Below are 20,271 nucleotides of genomic sequence, written 5' to 3' on the forward strand. Positions count from 1 at the left end.
GGATGGTCATGTGGATCATGTCTTGCATTCATAATTCTGGGCTGTATTAGAGCACATAATGAGCAGAAAGCAGTGTGTGTGTGTGTGTGTGTGTGTGTGTGTGTGTGTGTGTGTGTGTGAGAGAGAGAGAGAGATGTCAGTTAAACTTACGATATGCAGAATTTTTGTTTTTCGAGTAGTTAAAAGGTGATAGCTTTTACTGAAGGGAGAAAGTAAACTATACAACATATATAACCCTTTGTAGGTTACTAGATGTTTTAGCTGCAAAGAAAGATCCACATGGATTATCAGGAGATATTTTGATAAATGGAAAACCTCAACCTGCTAATTTCAAATGTACTTCTGGTTATGTACCACAAGTAAGTGTTCATGGGTTTGTAATTTTAGATTTCCTTTGCTTCTGTATGGTTAGATGCTCAGCTTATAGATTTGTGTGTTTCCAATCAAATATATGACACATTTATAGGCCCAACTTTCTCTACACCAGCTTTTCCTAATGACTCATTAGCCTGAAGCTGACATTATTAAATAGGAAGATGGGGAGGGATTGGAGTCTGACAGCTGTGGCTCAGTATTAGTAACTGCAGCTGTGATTTAATTCTACAAAGGACTGCTGTTGTCCGATTTTGCCATTCCTTCATCTTTCTCCACTGCATAGAAGATGACTTCTGCAAATAATTGCAGGTAGCAGTCACCTAAATCCCTGTGCTCTACCTGGAAGGCATGAGGGGGTGAAAATGATTACATCAGGCTCTGGACTTGAAATGAGTAACACGGAAGGCTTATTTTTTCAGTAGAATATTACATTGTGTGTGGTTTATATGAGGATTAGGTTACATTTGTTAAAATGTTTGTCTTAGTGATAACTACATTAAATTGAAATACTATTTAACCTTAAGAATGACGTGGTGATGCACACGGTGACTGTGAGAGACAATATAGAGTTCTCAGCGGCTCTTCGACTCCCAATGACTGTAACAAGAGATGAAAGAAGAAGGCGAATTGATGAGATCCTTGAACTTCTGCATCTGGATAAAGTGGCAAATGTCAAGGTAATGTGAAGAAAAATCTTGAAAGACTCAGGGCCAAAAAAGAAAAATATCCCCATGTTGATAAAATGACCCTCCATTATCAGTTTCCTCTAATGTGTGTGGTCCAGGCGGCTGCCCTCTGTATTAATGAGTAAGTGACTGGTTACATGATGTAAAGTGGAGATTGAACTTGGAAATCTTCTTAGCAATGGTTAAACCTGGGAATGGAGTGTGATCTAGGAGGGAAAAGTGTTCCTCACATGGCCATTTCCAAGTTTCCTCACATGAGCCTCCTCTTCCTCAGCCTTAAACTCTTGACTCATGGAGAATCTGACAAGTGTATTCTTCTATTTATTGTCTCTTCCCTGAGGACTTGTCCCTTTGCTGTTTCAGAATGTTTTCTGGACTGACATATGACCTGGGATTGAGGACTCTGGCTCTGTGTTTCACTCTGCATTTATTTCCTCCAGGGTTGTACTTGGTCTCTTTAGCATTTACTTCTGACTTGTTAAGTGCTTGTTATTTTCTGTAGCCTTTCTGTGTTTTTATCCCATCCTGTCTGTGGTGGCTAGTGTCAACTGTCACCTTGACGCAGTCTGGATCCACCTGGAATCATCTAGAAGAGAGTCTCAATGAGGAATTGTAGTCAGTTGGCTTGTGGGCATTTCTGAGGTGACTGTCTTGATTGAGTTAAGCGATGTGGAAAGACCCAGCCCACTCAGGCAGCACCATTCTTTGTGTTTGGGTCCTGGGTGTCATGAGAATGGGGAAAGTGAGCTGAACACTGACAGGCTTGCTTGCATTCATCCTCTCTGTGCTCTTGACTGGCTGTAACCAGCTGCATCAGCTTCCTGCCTGGACTTCCCTGCAATGGTTGACTGTACTTTCAAATTTTATGCTGAAATAAACCGTTCACTCCTTGTTTACTTATTTAAGATCATTTTATCAGTAACTAGATGGAAACCTAGGATTTCCTTTTGCCCCTGCTCCCTCCTTCTGTCAATATTTAGTACCAGCTCCTGTGTTAGGTTTTAATGGTACAAACTTGAGCAAGAGCAACAGAGTGGACCTGGTGACTCCTATGAGGATTTGTGTAGGATCAGGAGGGGTGAACTTCACAGCTAACTATATCATAGCTAACTAGTTTCTTACTAACATATTTTAAAAGACTATTATGTAATACATTATTACTAAATACTTAATTATTCTTAATCTTTAAAAATTCCATTCTTAACTATCAAAATGAATAAAATCCTTATATCTTCAGCCTGTCAGGTCTATAACCATTTGCAGTCCCCAAATGTTTTTTATTATTATATTGTTATATTTTTATTATTATATTGATTGGGTACTTTATTTTTTAAATGTTTAGAGATTATACTATCAAGATTGCTTCACTCTTCCTGTGTCCTCCAAACCATCCTGTCTCTCACAAGAACATGGACTCATTGAGAAGATTATATATAGATGTCTGCTGAGCAGACATTTGGTTGTATGGATGGAAATGGGCTCCCCAGAATACAATTTCCATGGATTAACTCCTGTGGTGACTTCTCCTTAGAGGCAGTGAGGAATAGAAGATAATGGCTATCGATTCCCATTATACTTCTCCACAGTCATTTATGAGGTGTTTGTCTTGTTGGGAAGAACAATAGAAAAGCTCCATTTACCATGCTTTCTTTTTTCCTGAGTGATGGAATTTTTGTTTGTTTTGGCTCTGTTTTACATTTACAATAAAGTTCTTTCTTTTGTTCTGTTTTTAACAGTAAGTACTCATTGCCCTAAGTTGTTTACTTTTTTTAGGGACAACATACAAAGATATTTATTAACTTCTTGAAGTCATGAAATGTAATGAATTGCCAGAACTTTAATATAATTTTTTAATAATAGATTTTTAAAAAATTGTGTGTGTGTGCATGCATGCTTGTGTGTGTGCGTGCGTGTGTGTGTGTGTGTGTGTGTGTGTGTGTGTGTGTGTGTGTGTGCCTGAATGCCATAGCACACACATGGAGGTCATGGGATACCTTTGTCAAGGATCCTCTCTCTCCTCCACCTTGTTGTTTGTCAGGGTCTGTCTTGTTCTACTGATGCCCTACACCCATGCCTGATGCTCCTGATCCACCTCTCATCTCACTGTAATTACATCTTGATGGAATTATGGATGCATGCCACCACATATAGCTTTTATATGTGAGTTCCAGGGATTGAACCCAGGCTTCAGGCTTGTGTGGCAAGTGCTTTTCCCTCCAACCTTTCATAAGATTTTGATTTAAGAAATGTAGAGGCAATATGTAGTTTCTGTAAAAAGTTGGACTGTTTTATAGCCAGCACAATAGTGTACTTGCTAATACCAGCCTCCTGGGCCCATGAGTGTTGACAACAGCATGCTCACTAAAGCTGTTTCTCACTGCGGCATTTTAAAAGAACCTTAGGGAGTATCTTACTCCTGAGTACTTAATTACTTTTCATCCATAAAAATAAGAACATCTGCTTATCTATAAACTCTATTCTTAACTATCAAAATTAATAATGCCTTTATATCCTCAGCCTTGTCATGACCACACTCACCCACATTCCCCAGACATCCTTTGTTGTATGTTGTCAGTAGGGCTTGATCATGGTTTTGGTTATCATGTTTGGGGAGAATTGTTCCCTATTTATGTGTCCCCATGAATCTTGATATTCCCTCTCACCTTACACAATGACATTGACTGGTCCAAGATTGTGACAGTTTGACCTGTAGACAATAGCATCCTTTGGATTTGCGTACAAGGATGAGTCATGAATTCTGTGGTGCTGTACAGTGTAAATGTCAATTTGCAAAGTCTTAAGGAAGTTAAAAAGGTCATAAAAAGGCAATGTGGAATTTTTGATAAAAAGCAGTGTGTGTGTGTGTGTCTCTGTGTTGTGTTGTGTAATGTGTATATTTGTATGTATGTTGTGTAGAGTGCCTGTGTTGTGTGTGTATGTGTGTGTTGGGAGGGTGTTAAATGACTAAATTACTAGAGATACTTCATCTTCTCCTGTCCCGTCTTCCTCCTTCCTTAGACAGAGATCTCACTGTGCCGGTCTTGGAGTGTGATAACTCATTATCCTAGAACATGGGACTTGATAAAGAACAAACAGTAACTGTCATTAGCATGGGCTTCATGTCAAGTCTGACCTCAGCCTCTTTCTACTCACTTGGAAAAGAGAGATGTCCTTCTTCTCCCAGGTGCCCATACTCTGCATCTTGAGATAATGATATAACAAAATATTTTATTGCTGGAACAGTCTAGTTCACCAAATGACAATGACTGTGAGTGTTTTTGTTGATAATGATGGTTCTTGTTGCTTTAGCCTAGATCTAAAGAGCTCAGGAAAAGGACCAGTATAGCAATGGAGCTGGTTGCTGAGCATCCCATCTTATTCTTGGATGATCCCACCACTGGCTTAGACTTGGTAACTACAGTAGATGTCATCTTGGTTATGAAAAGGTAAGTGCCAAAGGAACATTAAGTTTTATTCACTTAATACCTGGACACTTGTGTATATTTATGTGTAAGAGATTCAGAAGTAAGCATCAGAATTTCTTCTTTGTTTATTAGAGGGAAACTTCATTTAACAAGGAACACATGTCAAGAACAATGAGACAAGAGCATAGGGAAAGATGGCTGTGGGGAAGGTGGAGCACTGCTTTAAATACATGTCCCCATAACCCGCAAGCATGTGACAAGTGAGCTGTGTGAGTGTGTGAGATCTGAACAGAGTGCTGTACAGAGGGGAAATGCATTTGTTCTGAGGCAAAGCATGTTCAAGGTGTCTGGAACATTAAATAGCCCAACTTGACTAGACCTGGTGGCCTGAGGGGATGGAAAGTTGCTAGTGCACTGCTAAAGACACCACAGACTGGGTGACTTGATAGAAGTTAGATTTATTACAGTTCTTGATCCTGGAAGCCAGATATTGAAGTATCCACAGGCTGTGTCTTCTGAGGCCTCGGTCACTGAGCTGTGGATGGTGTCTCCTTCCTCTTCATGTGTCTTAAAGGACACCAGTTACATTAGGACACACTAGTAATTTCATTTAAACTTAATTACCTTTTTAAAAAACTCTGTTTTCAATTATTGCCACATTCTAAGTTTTTAGATGTGAGTCTTTAACAAATGAGTCTTTGGAAGGACACAATTCAGCCCTCCACATTCACAATTGAGATGAGGCAGGTTGGTTGGGTTAGATGTAGATTGCCTGGACCACCTGGGTTTCCATGTCAGGGGATGTGGGAAGGCTTCTGAGTTTAGAACAGAGCATGAACCATGGAGAAGGTTGTCCAGTTGCATCATGGGGATGTAAAGATGTCAGCAGGAGGTGGAGCTGTGGGGGTTCCTTAGCTAGGAAATGGTGTGTTCTGGAGTGCTTTGAAGATGGAATAAATTATGGTGATATTTTATTTGTACTGAAATGTGATTTTATTTGTATGATAATAAAGTTGCTTGGGTGTCAGAGCTATTAGCAAGCCATAGCGAAAGCTGGGCGGTGGTGGTACACGTCTTTAATCCCAGGACTTGGTAGGCAGAGCTAGGTAGATCTCTGTGTGTTCAAGGATACAGCCAGCATTGGAGACACACGCCTTTAATCTCAATACCAACCATAGAAGACCTGGAGGTCTGTACAGACAGGCAGTGACTAGAAGGTCATGTATTTGGGTTTACAACCAATGAGAAGGCAGAACAGAAACTCTATTTAAAAAAAAGACAGACACAGGAAGTAGCTCTATTTTGGAGAGGTACAGCGACAGTGAAGGGTAAGGTTTTTAGCTCTTAGCTATTGCTCTGACCTCTTGGCTTTCATCTCTGTATTGGCTCTGTGTTTCTTATTTAATAAGACGGTTGGTTACATCTACAATAAATAACATTATCTTTGGGATTAGCTCTGGATGTGGTAGCTGAGGGAATGATTCCTAAGGTCTGGGTCCTAAACCTGAGGAAGAATGAAATAAAAGAAATGGCATTTCCTTCTCTCAAGAAAGAAGTCTGTGACTGAAACATTTATAGAAAAAAGTATAAGGGTTAGGTGTCTACATTTTAAAAATTAATAAGAGTTTCAAACTGACTGAATAACCCCAAGAACCGTATAAGGACTGTCTAATTCCCATGACCTGGGCTCCTGGCTGTTGAACTTTACTGCACTCCCTGTCTGTCCTTCCTTCCCCTTGTTCTTTGTTTTGTTCTGACATCATGGTCCATCACCCTAAACACTCCTGCCTGTCCCTCCAAGAACCACATCATCCACCATTGCACCTTCCCGGTGAGGAAGTCAACACCTGGGGCCTTGTCACCTTCTAGTCTGTAGACTCCTCAGGTGTCACACCTTCCCTGTCTGTCCCCTCTCCTGTCTGCTTCAGGACACTCTAAGATCAAGTTCTTGCTCATATTCAGTATGGAACGCTTCTCTCTGTCCCTGTGTCTCATGCCATGGCTAGTATTAGTGCATTGCATGGGGCCATCCTAAGTGTGGTTTCTCCCAGTGTTCTGGAGCAGACTCAGGCCCTGATATGCTGTGTTCTCCTTGGTCTCCAACACTCCTGGAAGTGCATCCTCCATGGTAGGAATATTTTATTTATTTATTTAATTATTTAATTATTTATCTATCTATCTATCTATCTATCTATCTATCTATCTATCTATTTATTTAGTGTGTGTGTGTATCTGTATATCATGCATATAGGGGTCAGAGGAAACCTTGGGAGACTTGGTTTTCTCCTTCCACCAGGTGGGTTCTGAGAATTAAACTCTTTAGACTTGGCATCAAGTGTCTTTACACATTGATCCATCTACCTTTTCTGTCTTGAATCTTGATCATCTCTTCATGCTGGTGGTGGCTGGGTTATGTCATATGAAATTACAGTTTTCCCTTGTGATTACTAACAGTCTGACAGGGAACACTTGGCTATTTGTCATTATTCTGCTCCTTATCTCATCTCCACCAACCAGCTGTCCTGTGAATTAGTAACTCCTCTTGTTTTAATCACTTCACCACCTGACATGACACTGTGTGGAAAGGTTTCTCTCCCCAGTTCCGATTTTGTACTGTAATATGTTATTCTTCATTATTATAAGTATTAAATCAATCCCTCTTTGACTAGTGGAAGCCCTTTCATTGGGAGGTTTTTCATGCTTTAATTTATTTTTTGTAGAAATTTATACAACATATTTCAATATTATTCCTTCTTTTGACAAGGATTCATATATTTAAAATAAAATTTTTAAATTAAATTCTTTGACAAGAATTAGAGAGATGAATTAACAATTAAGAGCACTTGCTGCTCTTCCAGAGGACTCAGGTTAAATTCCCAGCATCCACATGGCAGCTCACAACCAGCTGTAACTACAGTTTTAGGAAATCTATTGCAGGCTTCTCACCTCCACATGCACCAAGGACACATGGTATACATACATATACTTAAGGCAAAACACCCTGTACAATAAATAAATATTTTTTTAGGAAATTGCTGACAAGGATATATATTTTTAAAATAAAATTCTACTTTCATGTAACAAAAAACCCACCTTCTGTTTCTGTAGGTGTGAATCTGCATGTGTGATTCTGTATGTGTGAGTTTGTATGTTTGATTCTGTAGGTGTGATTCTGTCTATGTGATTCTATAAGTGTGACTCTAGGTGTGATTCTGTAGGTGTGAGACACTGCCCACATTTCCAAACTAAATGCTGTGGGAGGAGATACTGAGGCCACAGATCCTAGACCTTACTTTGAGGAAGGCTCTTGCCGTGGCTGCTCCCTGAGTCTTTGCAAGCTCTCTACTACCATCCCCCCAATGATCCAGCTTATGACAGAAGGGCTTTTCCTGAGCCTAAGCTGCTCTTCCTACAATCTGTTTTAATATTTTAATTCCACACCTGTTATTTATCTTTCTCTGTGTCCTTTTTTTTATCTATCTCCTTCTTCCTCCCTGTCTCCTCTTCTCCCTGCTTTCTCCCTTTCTCAAACACATTCAGGCACACACAATCCTTGCTGTGTAGCAGTGAGCTCTCATAGTTTCTTGGACAGACATTTTAGTTCACACTGTGCACAGCTGGTTCTTTCTCTTCCTAGCTGCTGGTACTCTGTTTTACCTGCAGATGGGTTGCAAATCTACTTCGCTTTCAAGGAATCCTTGTCTGCTTCTGTCCACCTGCATTGATATTACTATCTGGCCTGGCTGTCTTTGAGGCTGTCTGTCTTTGGATACAGTGATACCTCATAGTATATGCTTATGAGATGCTTTTCTTGAAGTTTCATAGTTGTTCATTTTACTGTGTAGCCCAGGCTGATATCACTTTCTTGCCTCTGACTTCTAAATGCTGGAATTCAAGGTGTGCACTACACTTCACAGCTTTCTCATTCTCTTTTCCTTTTCTGCCTCCCTCCCTCCTTCCCCCTTTTCTCCCTTCCTTCCTTCCTTCCTTCCTCCCTTCTTCCCTCCATCCTAACCCCTCTCTTTCTTTCATTCTTTCTGTTTGTCTTTTTGAAACAGGGTCTCATGTACCCTAGCTGGGCCTTGAACTCCTGATCCTCCCAAGTTCTGGGATGTTACAGATATGTCACCATACCCAGCTTTTATGAAAATATTTTCATAGCAGGTTTAAACACATTTTTGGTTATTGTTTCTCCTAACAGAAGACATGACCCCCTGAAATGGCAGTTCAGCTTATTTTTTCCTATCATGGAATTAAACCAGAGATCCAACCCCAGGTTTGCCCCTCACTGTGACTCCCTGGCCTGTTTCCTGACCTTTAAGCCTTATCAACAGGAATGGGGAAATTGTGTTGACATGCCGTATGCCGGTATTGTGAGAATTGAGATGAGGTTCTTGCTGAAGGGTTTAGCAGGAAGAATAAGTGGTTAGTAATGTGAATCACATTATCAGAACAATGAAAACCAATTCCCGAAGAGGCAGAATGTGTAAATGATTGAAGGGAATTGTGCATACAATCATAATTGTAGTCTTTGCTCTGTCATGGGTTCTCAGGCTTGAGTGAACCTGCTGATCACCCTAGTTGCCTGTTCATGATATGGACTCCTTGCACTGACTCCCCAATATTCCGATTCAGTGTCTGAGAAGACTGTGCAGGGGTCTACATAGTAACACTCTAGTCAACCCTGGACTACTAATGTCCCACACTTTACAAAGCTAGTCTTTTAAATAAAAGCTTGGAGCTTGGTTTCTCTATCAAGTGCATAATACAAGTGAGAAGAGGTGTTTTTAAGAAAAATTCAAGCTGAAATGGGAATGAAGAATGTAACTTCAGAAATAAAATATTTGTTGAGAATTTCAAGGTTCGGCTGTCCAGTGACTTATGACTTTTCCCTCTATGAACTTAGGATGTCTATGAGGGGACAGACAATCATCTTCTCCATTAATCAGGCTCAGTACTCCATCTTCAGATTTTTTGATAGCCTCACCTTAGTGGCCTCAGGAAAAGTCATGTATCACGGGCCTGCACAAGAAGCGCTGGAGTACTTCACATCCGCAGGTATGGCTGGCTTTTGCTGTGAGAGCTCCTTCATTCATGGGATCTGGGGAGAGAACAGGGTTTCTCAGGAATGTTCCTTGACCCTCATGCAGGTTTACTGTGTGTGGCTTTCTCCATTTTAAATACCTTTGGTTAATTTGATGACAGGACTCTGTTAGTTGTGTAGCCCAGGCTTGTTGTTCAGGTCTCTTTTCTTTCTGCTGTCCTGTATCATGCCTGGGTTACAGTATTTTTCCTAGGTCTCTTGTTCTGCTTCCAGTTGTGGTGACCCTCTTAATTAATATGCTGTCCTCAAGTCCAGTTATCTGTCATTGGAACAGCTTTGGAAAGCCCAGCATCATCGTGTTCTTGCTCAGGTAGCAGATGGTGGTTTTCAGTTTTCCCCTAGTGTGATCTGACTCTGAGGAGCTGTGGAGATGTTACTTAACTTAGCAATAACTTGGTGTTTCAGGTTTAGGCAAAGCTTGGGGGCTGTAGTGGCTCAAGTCTGACTTCTGTGGACTTATATATTTGTCTGCCTGTATTTTTCAGAGTCAGATTGGATGATGAAATATTTTGTAATGGTTCATGCTGTCAGTTTTATCTTAGAGAAATATGAATATAGTTATGGATGATTCTCTCTACAAATATAAGTTAAATATTTGTTGTCTATCACTCTTTATTTGTTTTTGATTAACCTTTGTCATTTAAAAATGTGTAAACGTTTGTGAGTCTTTGGAGTCCAATAAAAATTTAGGCCAAATTCAAATGATTGTTTCATAGGAAGAGTTCATACAAATATGTATAACATACACATAAGCATACATATATATTCATAAATGTGTATATACATATATAATATATGTTAGACTGGAAAGCAGATATTATTGAAATTTTATGCTTATATATAAGGGAAAATGATGTTGATGGGGGAGGGGAAAGAAGAGGAAGAAGTTTTAGATTCTGTCTCCCCTCCCCATCCCACTCTCTGAAAGAGGGTCCTCAGGTTTGTGTTCTTGGCCTACCTTCTTTGTAGGTTATGAATATGATTCCCAGAACAACCCTGAGTTCTTCTTCCTGGACATCATTAATGGAGGTTTCCCTGCTATATTAGACACAGAGGAATACAATCATGCTGGTATGTGAATCTTCTAGAGTCAGATTTTTGCTTAACTGATTTCATTAAAACACAACAGTATGGTTCATTAGAATCTAGCTTTTTTAGCTTTTTATGTTAATTCAGTGTCCTAAAATTAACTAATAGAGTTTGCTGTCTGTTAGTGTTTGGTATTTTTTATTTAATTTATAAAAGACAATTTATATGCTATTGTCAGTTGTAAAGTTCTGTTGTACTTACTGTTTGTCATATTATTCTTGTTATTATTTTAGATGTGGTTTGCTTATGTAGCCAGACTGGCCTTAAATGTGTGCTCTTTCTACCTCACCTCCCAATTATAGGTATTACAGGGTTTATTGGCTAGTTTTATGTTAATTTGACAGAAGCTAAAGTCCTGAGAGGAAAGAACCTCTGTTAAGGAAATGCTTCCATGAGACTGGGCTGTAGGTAAGCCTGTAGGGCATTTTCTTAATTAGTGATTGATGGAGGAGGGTCCAGCCCATTGTGTGTAGGGCCATCCCTGGACTGGTGGTCCTGGGTTCTATATGAAAGCTGGCAGAACAAGCCAATAGGCAGCATGCCTCCATGGCCTCTATATCAGCTCCTGCCTCCAGATTCTTGTCCTGTTTGAGTTCCTGTCCTGACTTCCATCAGTGATGGACCACCATGTGGAAGTGTAAGCCTAATACCCTTCCCCCCACTTGGTTTTGGTCATGGTGTTTCATCACAGCAATAGAAACCCTCACTAAGACGCAGAGATATGTCACCATGCCTGCTTTTTTTTTAAAATAACATTTTAAAACATGATACATTTGCATATACATTCACATTTGGCAGAAAGTAACTCCGACCATGGGAGACCAGCTCACACTATCAGCTCAGGGTAATAAAAGGAATGCCTCAGAGTAGCAAAGGATAGGAAACTTTTTTATCTGAGGGTATTTAGGAATAAGTTTTAATCTTCCTATGACTGGTGAAATAAGGAAACACACGCTTACTGGTGGTAACTTTCTCTTTTACTTCTTTTTTTTAATTTTTAATTTTTATTTTGCAATACAATTCAGTTCTACATATCGGCCACGGATTCCCTTGTTCTCCCCTCTCCGGCCCCTCTTTTACTTCTTAAAAAATGGTCTCTGACTCTTTCTGTCTCCACACAAATACATTCCACATTGTTATGTTCTCCATAAAGGAAAGTTACATTCCACACTGTTACATCCCTCACTCAGCGCACGCGCGCGCGCACACACACACACACACACACACACACACACACACACACACTCACACACTCTCACATTCATTCTTCCTTCTGCACAACTCTTTTCACAGCCGTTCTCTCCATAGCTTTTTACTTTTTTCTCTGGCTATTCAGCTGCGTCCCTCATTCAGCACGTACCCACACTTTCTCACTCACTCACTCCTCTTCATCTTTATTCTTCTACAAATTTATTCTACTACATCTCCATTCTAATATGTCTCTATTCTACTACATCTCTGTTCTACTACACCTCTATTCTACTACATCTCTATTCTATTAAATCTCTATTCTACTACACCTCTATTCTACTACATCTCTGTTCTACTACACCTCTATTCTACTACATCTCTATTCTATTAAATCTCTATTCTACTACATCTCTATTCTACTACATCTCTATTCTACTACATCTCTATTCTACTACACCTCTATTCTACTACATCTCTATTCTACTACATCTCTATTCTACTACATCTCTGTTCTACTACACCTCTATTCTACTACATCTCTATTCTACTACATCTCTATTCTACTAAATCTCTATTCTACTAAATCTCTATTCTACTACACCTCTATTCTACTACATCTCTATTCTACTACATCTCTATTCTACTACTCATTACAAATTACCAAGTATATATAATCCATTCATTAGCAACTTGTTTGTAAAAACTACAAACTCTCAGGGACAAATATTCTGATAAGAGTCACACTTAGCAAAGACTCGGTCAGCTTAATTGGTGACTGACAACAGCTGTAGGTTGTAAAAAGTGCTGGCTGTCTCTTAAAGGGATAGCTGCAAGGGTGCAAGGGAAAAAACTAAACCAATGAGAGATTTAAGGAAAAGGCAAAGAATATGTGTACCATTTTATGTCATTAATAATATTCAGATATGGTTAGTCAGTTAACAGCCTTTTACTGTTAATCACCTAAATCCCAGGACCTATACATAATTAGTCTACTGAGCCTAGAATCTTGCATTAAAAACTGAGTAGAAATAAATACAAAGTGTTAATTATTTTTTTTAATTAAAGTGGGGAGGTGCCGGTGGAGGAGCTTAGGGCAACCTAGGTGTTATTGATCTCTTGAAGGACTAAGATATACCAAGACCAGACACTGCACTATCACTTCTAGTTCGCTGTAATTCTTCTGAAGGATTTTGATCCAATAAGACCAGGTTTGATCCAATAAGACCAGGTACCTGCAATTCTGCTCTGTGAAAGATCCACAAGGACTCCTAGTCTGACCAATATTTGCCTTGTCAGTGGCTAAGGATGGAGAACAAGACCTCTAAATGCCTACAGTCCACATGGAACAATAGATCTAGTATGAAGCATATCTTAGTATGTTTCTATTCATCAAAATTATACACTTAAATAAGAAGTCATCTTCCTGACTACCCACAAATATGTGTGCCCATAAGATTGAGATGTAATCATGTGATTAAATGTACACATTACATGGAAATGATGGTAATGGGGAGATTTCATAGCCGTTATTGCATAAGTGAAATTACAGATGAAAGCAACAGTATTCAGAGTCAGTGGCCTACAAGCCTTGCTGGACAGGGTACCCCACCGAGAATCACTCCTGTGGTGGGTTGACATCTGAATTATCAATTGCTATGAACTGCAATTGGTCATGGCCTCCAATAGTTGCTGACAGTGGCTCCTGACAAGAAAGCAGGGACCAGACTTTTATGTTACCAAGCATAGATCCATAAGGGAAAGGAAGACTTGGTTAAGAATTGGGGTCCAGATAGGAAGAAGTCATTTAGTTTGCTGTGTCCATGGGATAATGGCAGTAGTCAGGTCAGTTAGGGACACTCTTCTAATCTGTTAAGGAATTACACAGCAATGATTTTATTATGTTCAAAATATGGTGGCCTGAAGATGTAAGTTAGCAGGTAGAATGCTTGCCTAGCATGCACAAAGCCTTGAGTTTGGTTCTTAGCACAGCATAACTATGTGTGAAGTGCATGCCTGTCATCACAGCACCTGAGACAGACACAGGAGGACCCGGAGAAGTTTAAGGTCACCCTTGGCTTCATAGCAACTTTAGGGCCAGTCTAGGGTACATGAGACTGTCTCAAAGAAAAACTGATACATAATTTGTTGTTTGTGATAAGTGTCTCAGAAAAATCAGTTAAATTGTTGTCTAACTGTTTCTTGTCTTTATCCACTTTTACCCCAAAGCCGACAAATATACAGAGCTTTCTGAGAGACAGCACCAAGTCACAGAAAAATTAGCCAACATGTATGCCCAGTCCTCCTTATGCAGAGAAACGAGAACTGAACTGGATTTACTCTTGGGGGAACAGAGGGCAGGGAGGATCTCAGCCTTGGAGGAGATCACGTGTGTCACCCCTTTCTGGCATCAGCTCGGGTGGATTATCTTTCGTTCATTCAAAAATTTCCAGGATTTTACATGGATCACTATAATTCGGGTAATCTGATGAATTATTTTAATTGCATTGTAAAAAACTCAAGTGGGAACAATTTGTGTCTGAGTCAGTCTACTTCAGGTTCACATTTGTCTTCTACTCTCATGTAATTTTCATTTCCACTTGGCATATAGAAATATTCAATAAAGCAAGTAGGACACAGTTAACTTTTTACTTACAGAGAACAATTTTATTGGTGATTTTTTTTTATTTAGAGGAACTGTAATGACTAATCCAAGTAGGAAATTTAATTCAGGGAAGGCAACAAGAAATTCAGCACACCTGGGAGTTCTTCACACTGGTCTAATTTAATTTAATTCACCAGTGCATCCTATAAGTTCAAAGTCCAGAAATGAGTCAGGGAGTCAAAGGCTTCTGTCCTGATGTAACTTTTCATGGGGGTGGATGGATGGTAACTGAATAAACAGATAAATTGTAGCATGTGACATGAAAGAATGGACTTTGGAGAAAGTTTAAGTAGGAAGGGTGGAGGTGACTGGGGAGGGGAAGGGGGCTGATCTGTACTTGAAATCATGGGATGAGGAAACAGGGCCATTGATCCCCTCTGAGGGAGCCTGTGCATGCACTGCCTGAGAGACGAGCCCAGTGCAGAGTGCTGTTCCTTATTGGAGTCCAGTGTGAGAGCAGAAGCCACTCAGAGTGCAGTTCACACACAGATAGTGACTGGACTGAACAGTGCTCTTCCCTGTCAGCTGACTGGGAACTGGGAGGAAGTGAGGTTCTACTTTTCTTTAAACCGGCTCTGTAACAAGGATCATCTGTAGATGTATCCAACCTTCTTATTAAATAATAAACACAGAACCAATGCAAAGAAGAAAGCCAAGAGGTCAGAGCTAAGAGCTAAAACCTTACCCTTCCTCCTGCGGTGGTCCTACCTCTCCGAACCAGAGCTACCCCTGTGTTAAAGTCTTTATATAGAGTTCCTGTCCTGCCTTCTCATTGGTTGTAAACCCAACCACATGACCGCCTCCTCACAGCCTGTCTGTATAGGCCTCCAGGTTTTCCATGATTGGTATTAAGATTAAAAGCATGTGTATCCAATAATGGCTGTATCCCTGAACACACAGAGACTTACCCAGCTCTGCCTACCAAGTGCTGGAATTACAAGCGTACGCTACCACCGCCCTGCTTTCCTATGGCTTGCTAATAGCTCTGACCCCCGGGCAACTTTATTTATTAACATACAAATAATTTTTTTTTTTTTTTTTGGTTTTTCGAGACAGGGTTTCTCTGTGTAGCTTTGCGCCTTTCCTGGGACCCACTTGGTAGCCCAGGCTGGCCTCGAACTCACAGAGATCTGCCTGGCTCTGCCTCCCGAGTGCTGGGATTAAAGGCGTGCGCCACCACCGCCCGGCCATATTTTAATACAAATAAAATATCACCATATTTCCCCTTTTCTATTTTAATAAAAAGGAAAAAAAAAGAAAAAGCTTATAACTAATATAAGAAAAACTATATACAAAAGTACAATAACTATATACAATATATACAAGTAATAAATACCTAAACAATGTCTAGTCCATTTGTATTTGACAAATTCAGAAAAATAATTTCATTATCTATCCTATTTTGGTAAGTCCAAAATGTATCCTAATTAATCTTCAACTATAACTAACTAAACTTCAACTATAACTAACTAATCTTCAACTCCCTCAGAGACCCAAGAAGGAAATAATATTAGCTAACAAAAATAAAAACAGGAAGTGCACATAAGCAACTTCCAAAAAATTTGTGAGTTGACAGAAACAGACAGCTGTCTGGACAGTCACCTGAGGTTTCTCCGAAGTGCTGGGGCATCATCTTCAGCCTATAGGCTTAGAATATCTGACAGACTCATTTGTGAAGTAGGATGTACACAAGGTCAACAGTTCAACCTCACATTGAGTGAGAGTAGTCCATGTACCAGAAATACCTGAATTCCACTAGTGTCATGTCATGATTCAGGATTTTAAATTCTGGAAATTGTTGATGGTTTTTTAATTCAGCTGTCCATTCTTCTTGGCTGTGTATATATGGCTTCATCTCAGCATCCCATTCTTCTCCATATCCCTCCATCAAATGCCAGTCTACTATTGAGAGGCGTGAGCTTAGTTACTCTTCAAGAATAACTGTTTCAGATGCTGTTCCATTGCACATCAGAGGCCATCGGCCCACTGCCTGTTCAGCTGCCTTTGAAGAAAAGGGCACTGTACCTTTTTCGAATTGCGAAGGCCACTTCAGGGATGGTGCCATATTGTCCTGGCCTCTGAAGATGCCTTTTGATAAAGCCCTAAACACACTTGTTTTGGCAAGAATCAGTAATCCTTTGTTTTATGTCCTGTCTGTCCATTTTGTCCTGTTGATTCGAGGATACTTTGTTGTCCAGTGGCTAACTTTTGCCACAATGAAAGTTAACTCCATATGCAGTTTCTTCAATGCCCATATTTTCTCTGAAGTAGATTGGTACTGCCAGGAGCCGACATGTCTCATAGTCATAACAAAAAAGAAAAATTTTCTAAGTTATTAAAACATTTTAAATGCCATATTCTGTAGATCTCTGAAGGGTTTGAAGATAACCTGTCTATCTAAAATATATCTACTCAATCTTGAAAACATACCTAATATAACTACAAGTTCTATTATAATATCTAACTACTAACTTTCATTTCTTTATATCCTAATAGTTGGTAATAACATTCAAGGATCAGAAAATTGCATTACATTGTTAGATGAATGGTACAATTAGAAAAATATATATAACATTTTCTAACAATATCAATTTCAATATATATAATTTGTATACAATATAAAACAATCCAATCCAATGTAAAGTATTTACATTTTTCTTTTCTTTCTTTCTTTTTTCTCTCTTTTTTTTTAAATAAGAACCTTAAATCTAATCTCCTTTGCTTAGCCTTTTTCCTAACCCTTGACAACAACTTGTAACCAACCCCCCTAATCAATGAAAATTATCCCAGACCCAAAACCCATTAAAAGACCAAAAAAACCAACCGCCCCACACCACCTCTTTGGTTTTTTTTTTTTTGGTTTTTTTTTGTTTTGTTTTTTCGAGACAGGGTTTCTCTGTGTAGCTTTGCGCCTTTCCTGGAACTCACTTGGTAGCCCAGGCTGGCCTCGAACTCACAGAGATCCGCCTGGCTCTGCCTCCCGAGTGCTGGGATTAAAGGCGTGCGCCACCACCGCCCGGCAACACCACCTCTTTGGGAATGTGGGCGTCGTATTCTTGAAATTGCTTCCTGCTGGGTATGGGCGAAGGTATCTTTATCCTGAAAGAAAAATTTTAGGTTAATTGTCAAATTCTAGGAAAGGTAAATATATCCTTCGTTATCCAGTCTGTGTATAATGCCAAAATTCAGGGTTTATCTCAAATCCTTATTCAAGTAGTCTTTGAGACTGGATCATCTCAGCTAGCTCTTCTCAAAATTGCTCTGAGCACTTTGTAGTTCAAAGCTGATCTGTAGATGATGTTTGTCAGCTTAGTGATGTTATTATTGTCCACGTGGAATTGTTGTTGTTGTGGGGCCCCATCTTCTTCCTGGAGACTTCAGTTGATGTTAGGCCTAACCGTGATTTCCTGCAAAAAACTGATAAGAGACTCGAACACAAAGACTATATATGCAACTTTTTAGAATTAGTTAGTACTCTATATGACCATTTATATCTTAACAAAGTTTAAAATGTATATATATCTATATATATTGATCTTGTAAATTTTGATATAAAATTCATACTTTAAGAAAAGTTTAAAGAATCAGAATAGAATCAAAGAGTTGAGATTCGTAATAGAATAGTCCCTTAATTAATTTGGCTTTTCTCCTGTCCCATAGCAGAAGATGGCTCTTTTCTTCTGGCATGATACAGGGAGTTTGCATTTTCCTTTTAACAACATGCTTGAGTTTAAAGAAGGAGAGAGCCATTCTCCAACTCCAAAGTCAGCTTTAAATTTTAATTGAACTGGGACTATTAGAAGTTAAATAGTGTTAAATCTTTAAAGAAAAGCAGAAACAAACATTTAGGAAGACATAAAATTTTTTTAGATAACATACCCATATGCCATTTCACTCTGTTTCTTAGGATAGATGATTTGTTCCTTTTCTTCAGTTGTCTCATTTGTCCAGTGTTCTTCAAATTCCTTAACCTTCATTCTCCTAAAAGACAAAAACAAAAACCTTTCCCCAAGGTTTTTTGGGGATGTTCCTTTTTGACAAGTTATCTGATTAAATGAAAAGGCATGTGTTACTGGTGTAAGTTAGTTTAAATTGGATGTTTACAATAGTTGATGAACTATCACCTCCTCTAATTAAGAGGTCTCTCTTGTTCAAATCGAACCTTTATCAATTTTGATGGTACCCACAGCTTATCTTCTCCTGTAGAAATAAAAGCAAAACCTCGTCCCCAACGTAACACATACCCTAGTTTCCATTCTGAGGTCAGCACATCCTTAAAGTATATAGGTTGATTTAATTCTGTAGTTTTTTCTATTATCCAATGTCTCTCTGCAGCTGTTGTTCCTTTCTCATTGGCATTGAGAAAATTCAAAGTTAATAGAGCATTATGTAGTCTATTTCTGGGGGTTTTTGTTACTCCTTTTTGTTTATTTAGCATATCCTTTAGAGTTCTGTTTGATCTTTCTATAACTGCTTGACCTGTAGGATTATGTGGTATACCTGTAACATGGTTTATATTATAATAAGCAAAAAACTGTTTCATTTTAACAGAGACATATGATGGAGCATTATCAGTTTTGATTTGTGCAGGTATACCCATGATGGCCATAACTTCTAGCAAATGAGTGATTACAGAATCAGCTTTTTCAGAACTCAAAGCAGTTGCCCATTGAAATCCTGAATAAGTATCGATAGTGTGGTGTACATATTTCAGTTTTCCAAATTCTGCAAAGTGAAACACGTCCATCTGCCAGATTTCATTCCTCTGAGTACCCTTTGGGTTACATCCTGCTGGTAATGGTGTTTGATTGTAGAAGGAACAAGTAGGACATTTCTTTACTATTTCTTTGGCTTGTTGCCAGGTTATGGAAAAATCCTTTTTTAAACCTTTACTATTTACATGATGTTTTTTATGAAATTCTGAGGCCTCCAGCACATTTCCTATCAATAATTTATCAATCTCATCATTGCCTTGTGCTAGAGGGCCTGGCAGACCAGTATGGGATCGAATGTGAGTTATATATAAAGGATGACTCCTTTTTCTGATTGTATCTTGTAATTGAATAAATAATGAAGTTAATTCTGAAGCATCGTGGATAAATTCTGCAGTCTCAATATGTAATACTACTCTTTCAGCATACTGAGAGTCAGTTACTATATTGAGAGGTTCTGAAAAATCCATTAATACCAACAGAATAGCATACAATTCTGATTTTTGAACTGAATTATAAGGACTTTGAACCACTTTACTTAAATTTTCTGATTTGTAACCTGCCTTTCCTTGTTTGTTGGCATCTGTATAAAATGTACGAACTCCAGATATGGGTTTTTCCCGTACAATTCGAGGCAAGATCCAATCAGCTCTCTTTATAAGATCAATTCTATTGCTTTTGGGATATTTGCTGTTAATTTCTCCCAAAAAATTACTACAAGCTTTTTGCCAAGCTTCATTTTCTATCCATAATTTTTCAATGTCCTCCTTAGTTAAAGGTACGACAATTTCTGCTGGGTCTATTCCTGCTAATTGACGAAGTCTCAATTTTCCTTTCCAAATCAAGTCAGAGATTTTTTCCACATAAGTTTTTAATTTTTTATTTGGTTTATTTGGTAAAAATATCCATTCCAATATAATATCTTCCCTTTGCATTAATATTCCTGTTGGGGAATGCCTAGAAGGTAAAATAACCAAAATGCAATCCAGCTTTGGATCAATACGATCTACGTGCCCTTCATGTACTT

The 20,271-nt window shown here is 39.0% G+C and overlaps 1 protein-coding gene and 1 pseudogene across 1 annotated transcript in view; both read left to right on the forward strand.

Annotated features, from left to right (window-relative positions):
• Nucleotides 1–20,271, forward strand: part of LOC128108812 (ATP-binding cassette sub-family G member 3-like) — a 62,332-nt gene that overhangs the window by 11,687 nt on the left and 30,374 nt on the right. Inside the window, exons 4-9 of the mRNA XM_052735845.1 lie at nucleotides 245–359; nucleotides 900–1,052; nucleotides 4,371–4,507; nucleotides 9,393–9,544; nucleotides 10,560–10,661; nucleotides 14,097–14,347. Coding sequence (XP_052591805.1) covers nucleotides 245–359; nucleotides 900–1,052; nucleotides 4,371–4,507; nucleotides 9,393–9,544; nucleotides 10,560–10,661; nucleotides 14,097–14,347 — 910 coding nt within the window. The remainder of the gene's footprint in view (nucleotides 1–244; nucleotides 360–899; nucleotides 1,053–4,370; nucleotides 4,508–9,392; nucleotides 9,545–10,559; nucleotides 10,662–14,096; nucleotides 14,348–20,271) is intronic.
• LOC128108691 (ATP-binding cassette sub-family G member 3-like) overlaps nucleotides 1–20,271 on the forward strand; it is a 159,554-nt pseudogene that overhangs the window by 11,635 nt on the left and 127,648 nt on the right.

The sequence above is a fragment of the Peromyscus californicus genome, unplaced genomic scaffold (assembly GCF_007827085.1).
Source record: "Peromyscus californicus insignis strain IS unplaced genomic scaffold, ASM782708v3 Scaffold_13__1_contigs__length_99412109, whole genome shotgun sequence".
In the NCBI taxonomy this organism is placed as follows: domain Eukaryota; kingdom Metazoa; phylum Chordata; class Mammalia; order Rodentia; family Cricetidae; genus Peromyscus; species Peromyscus californicus.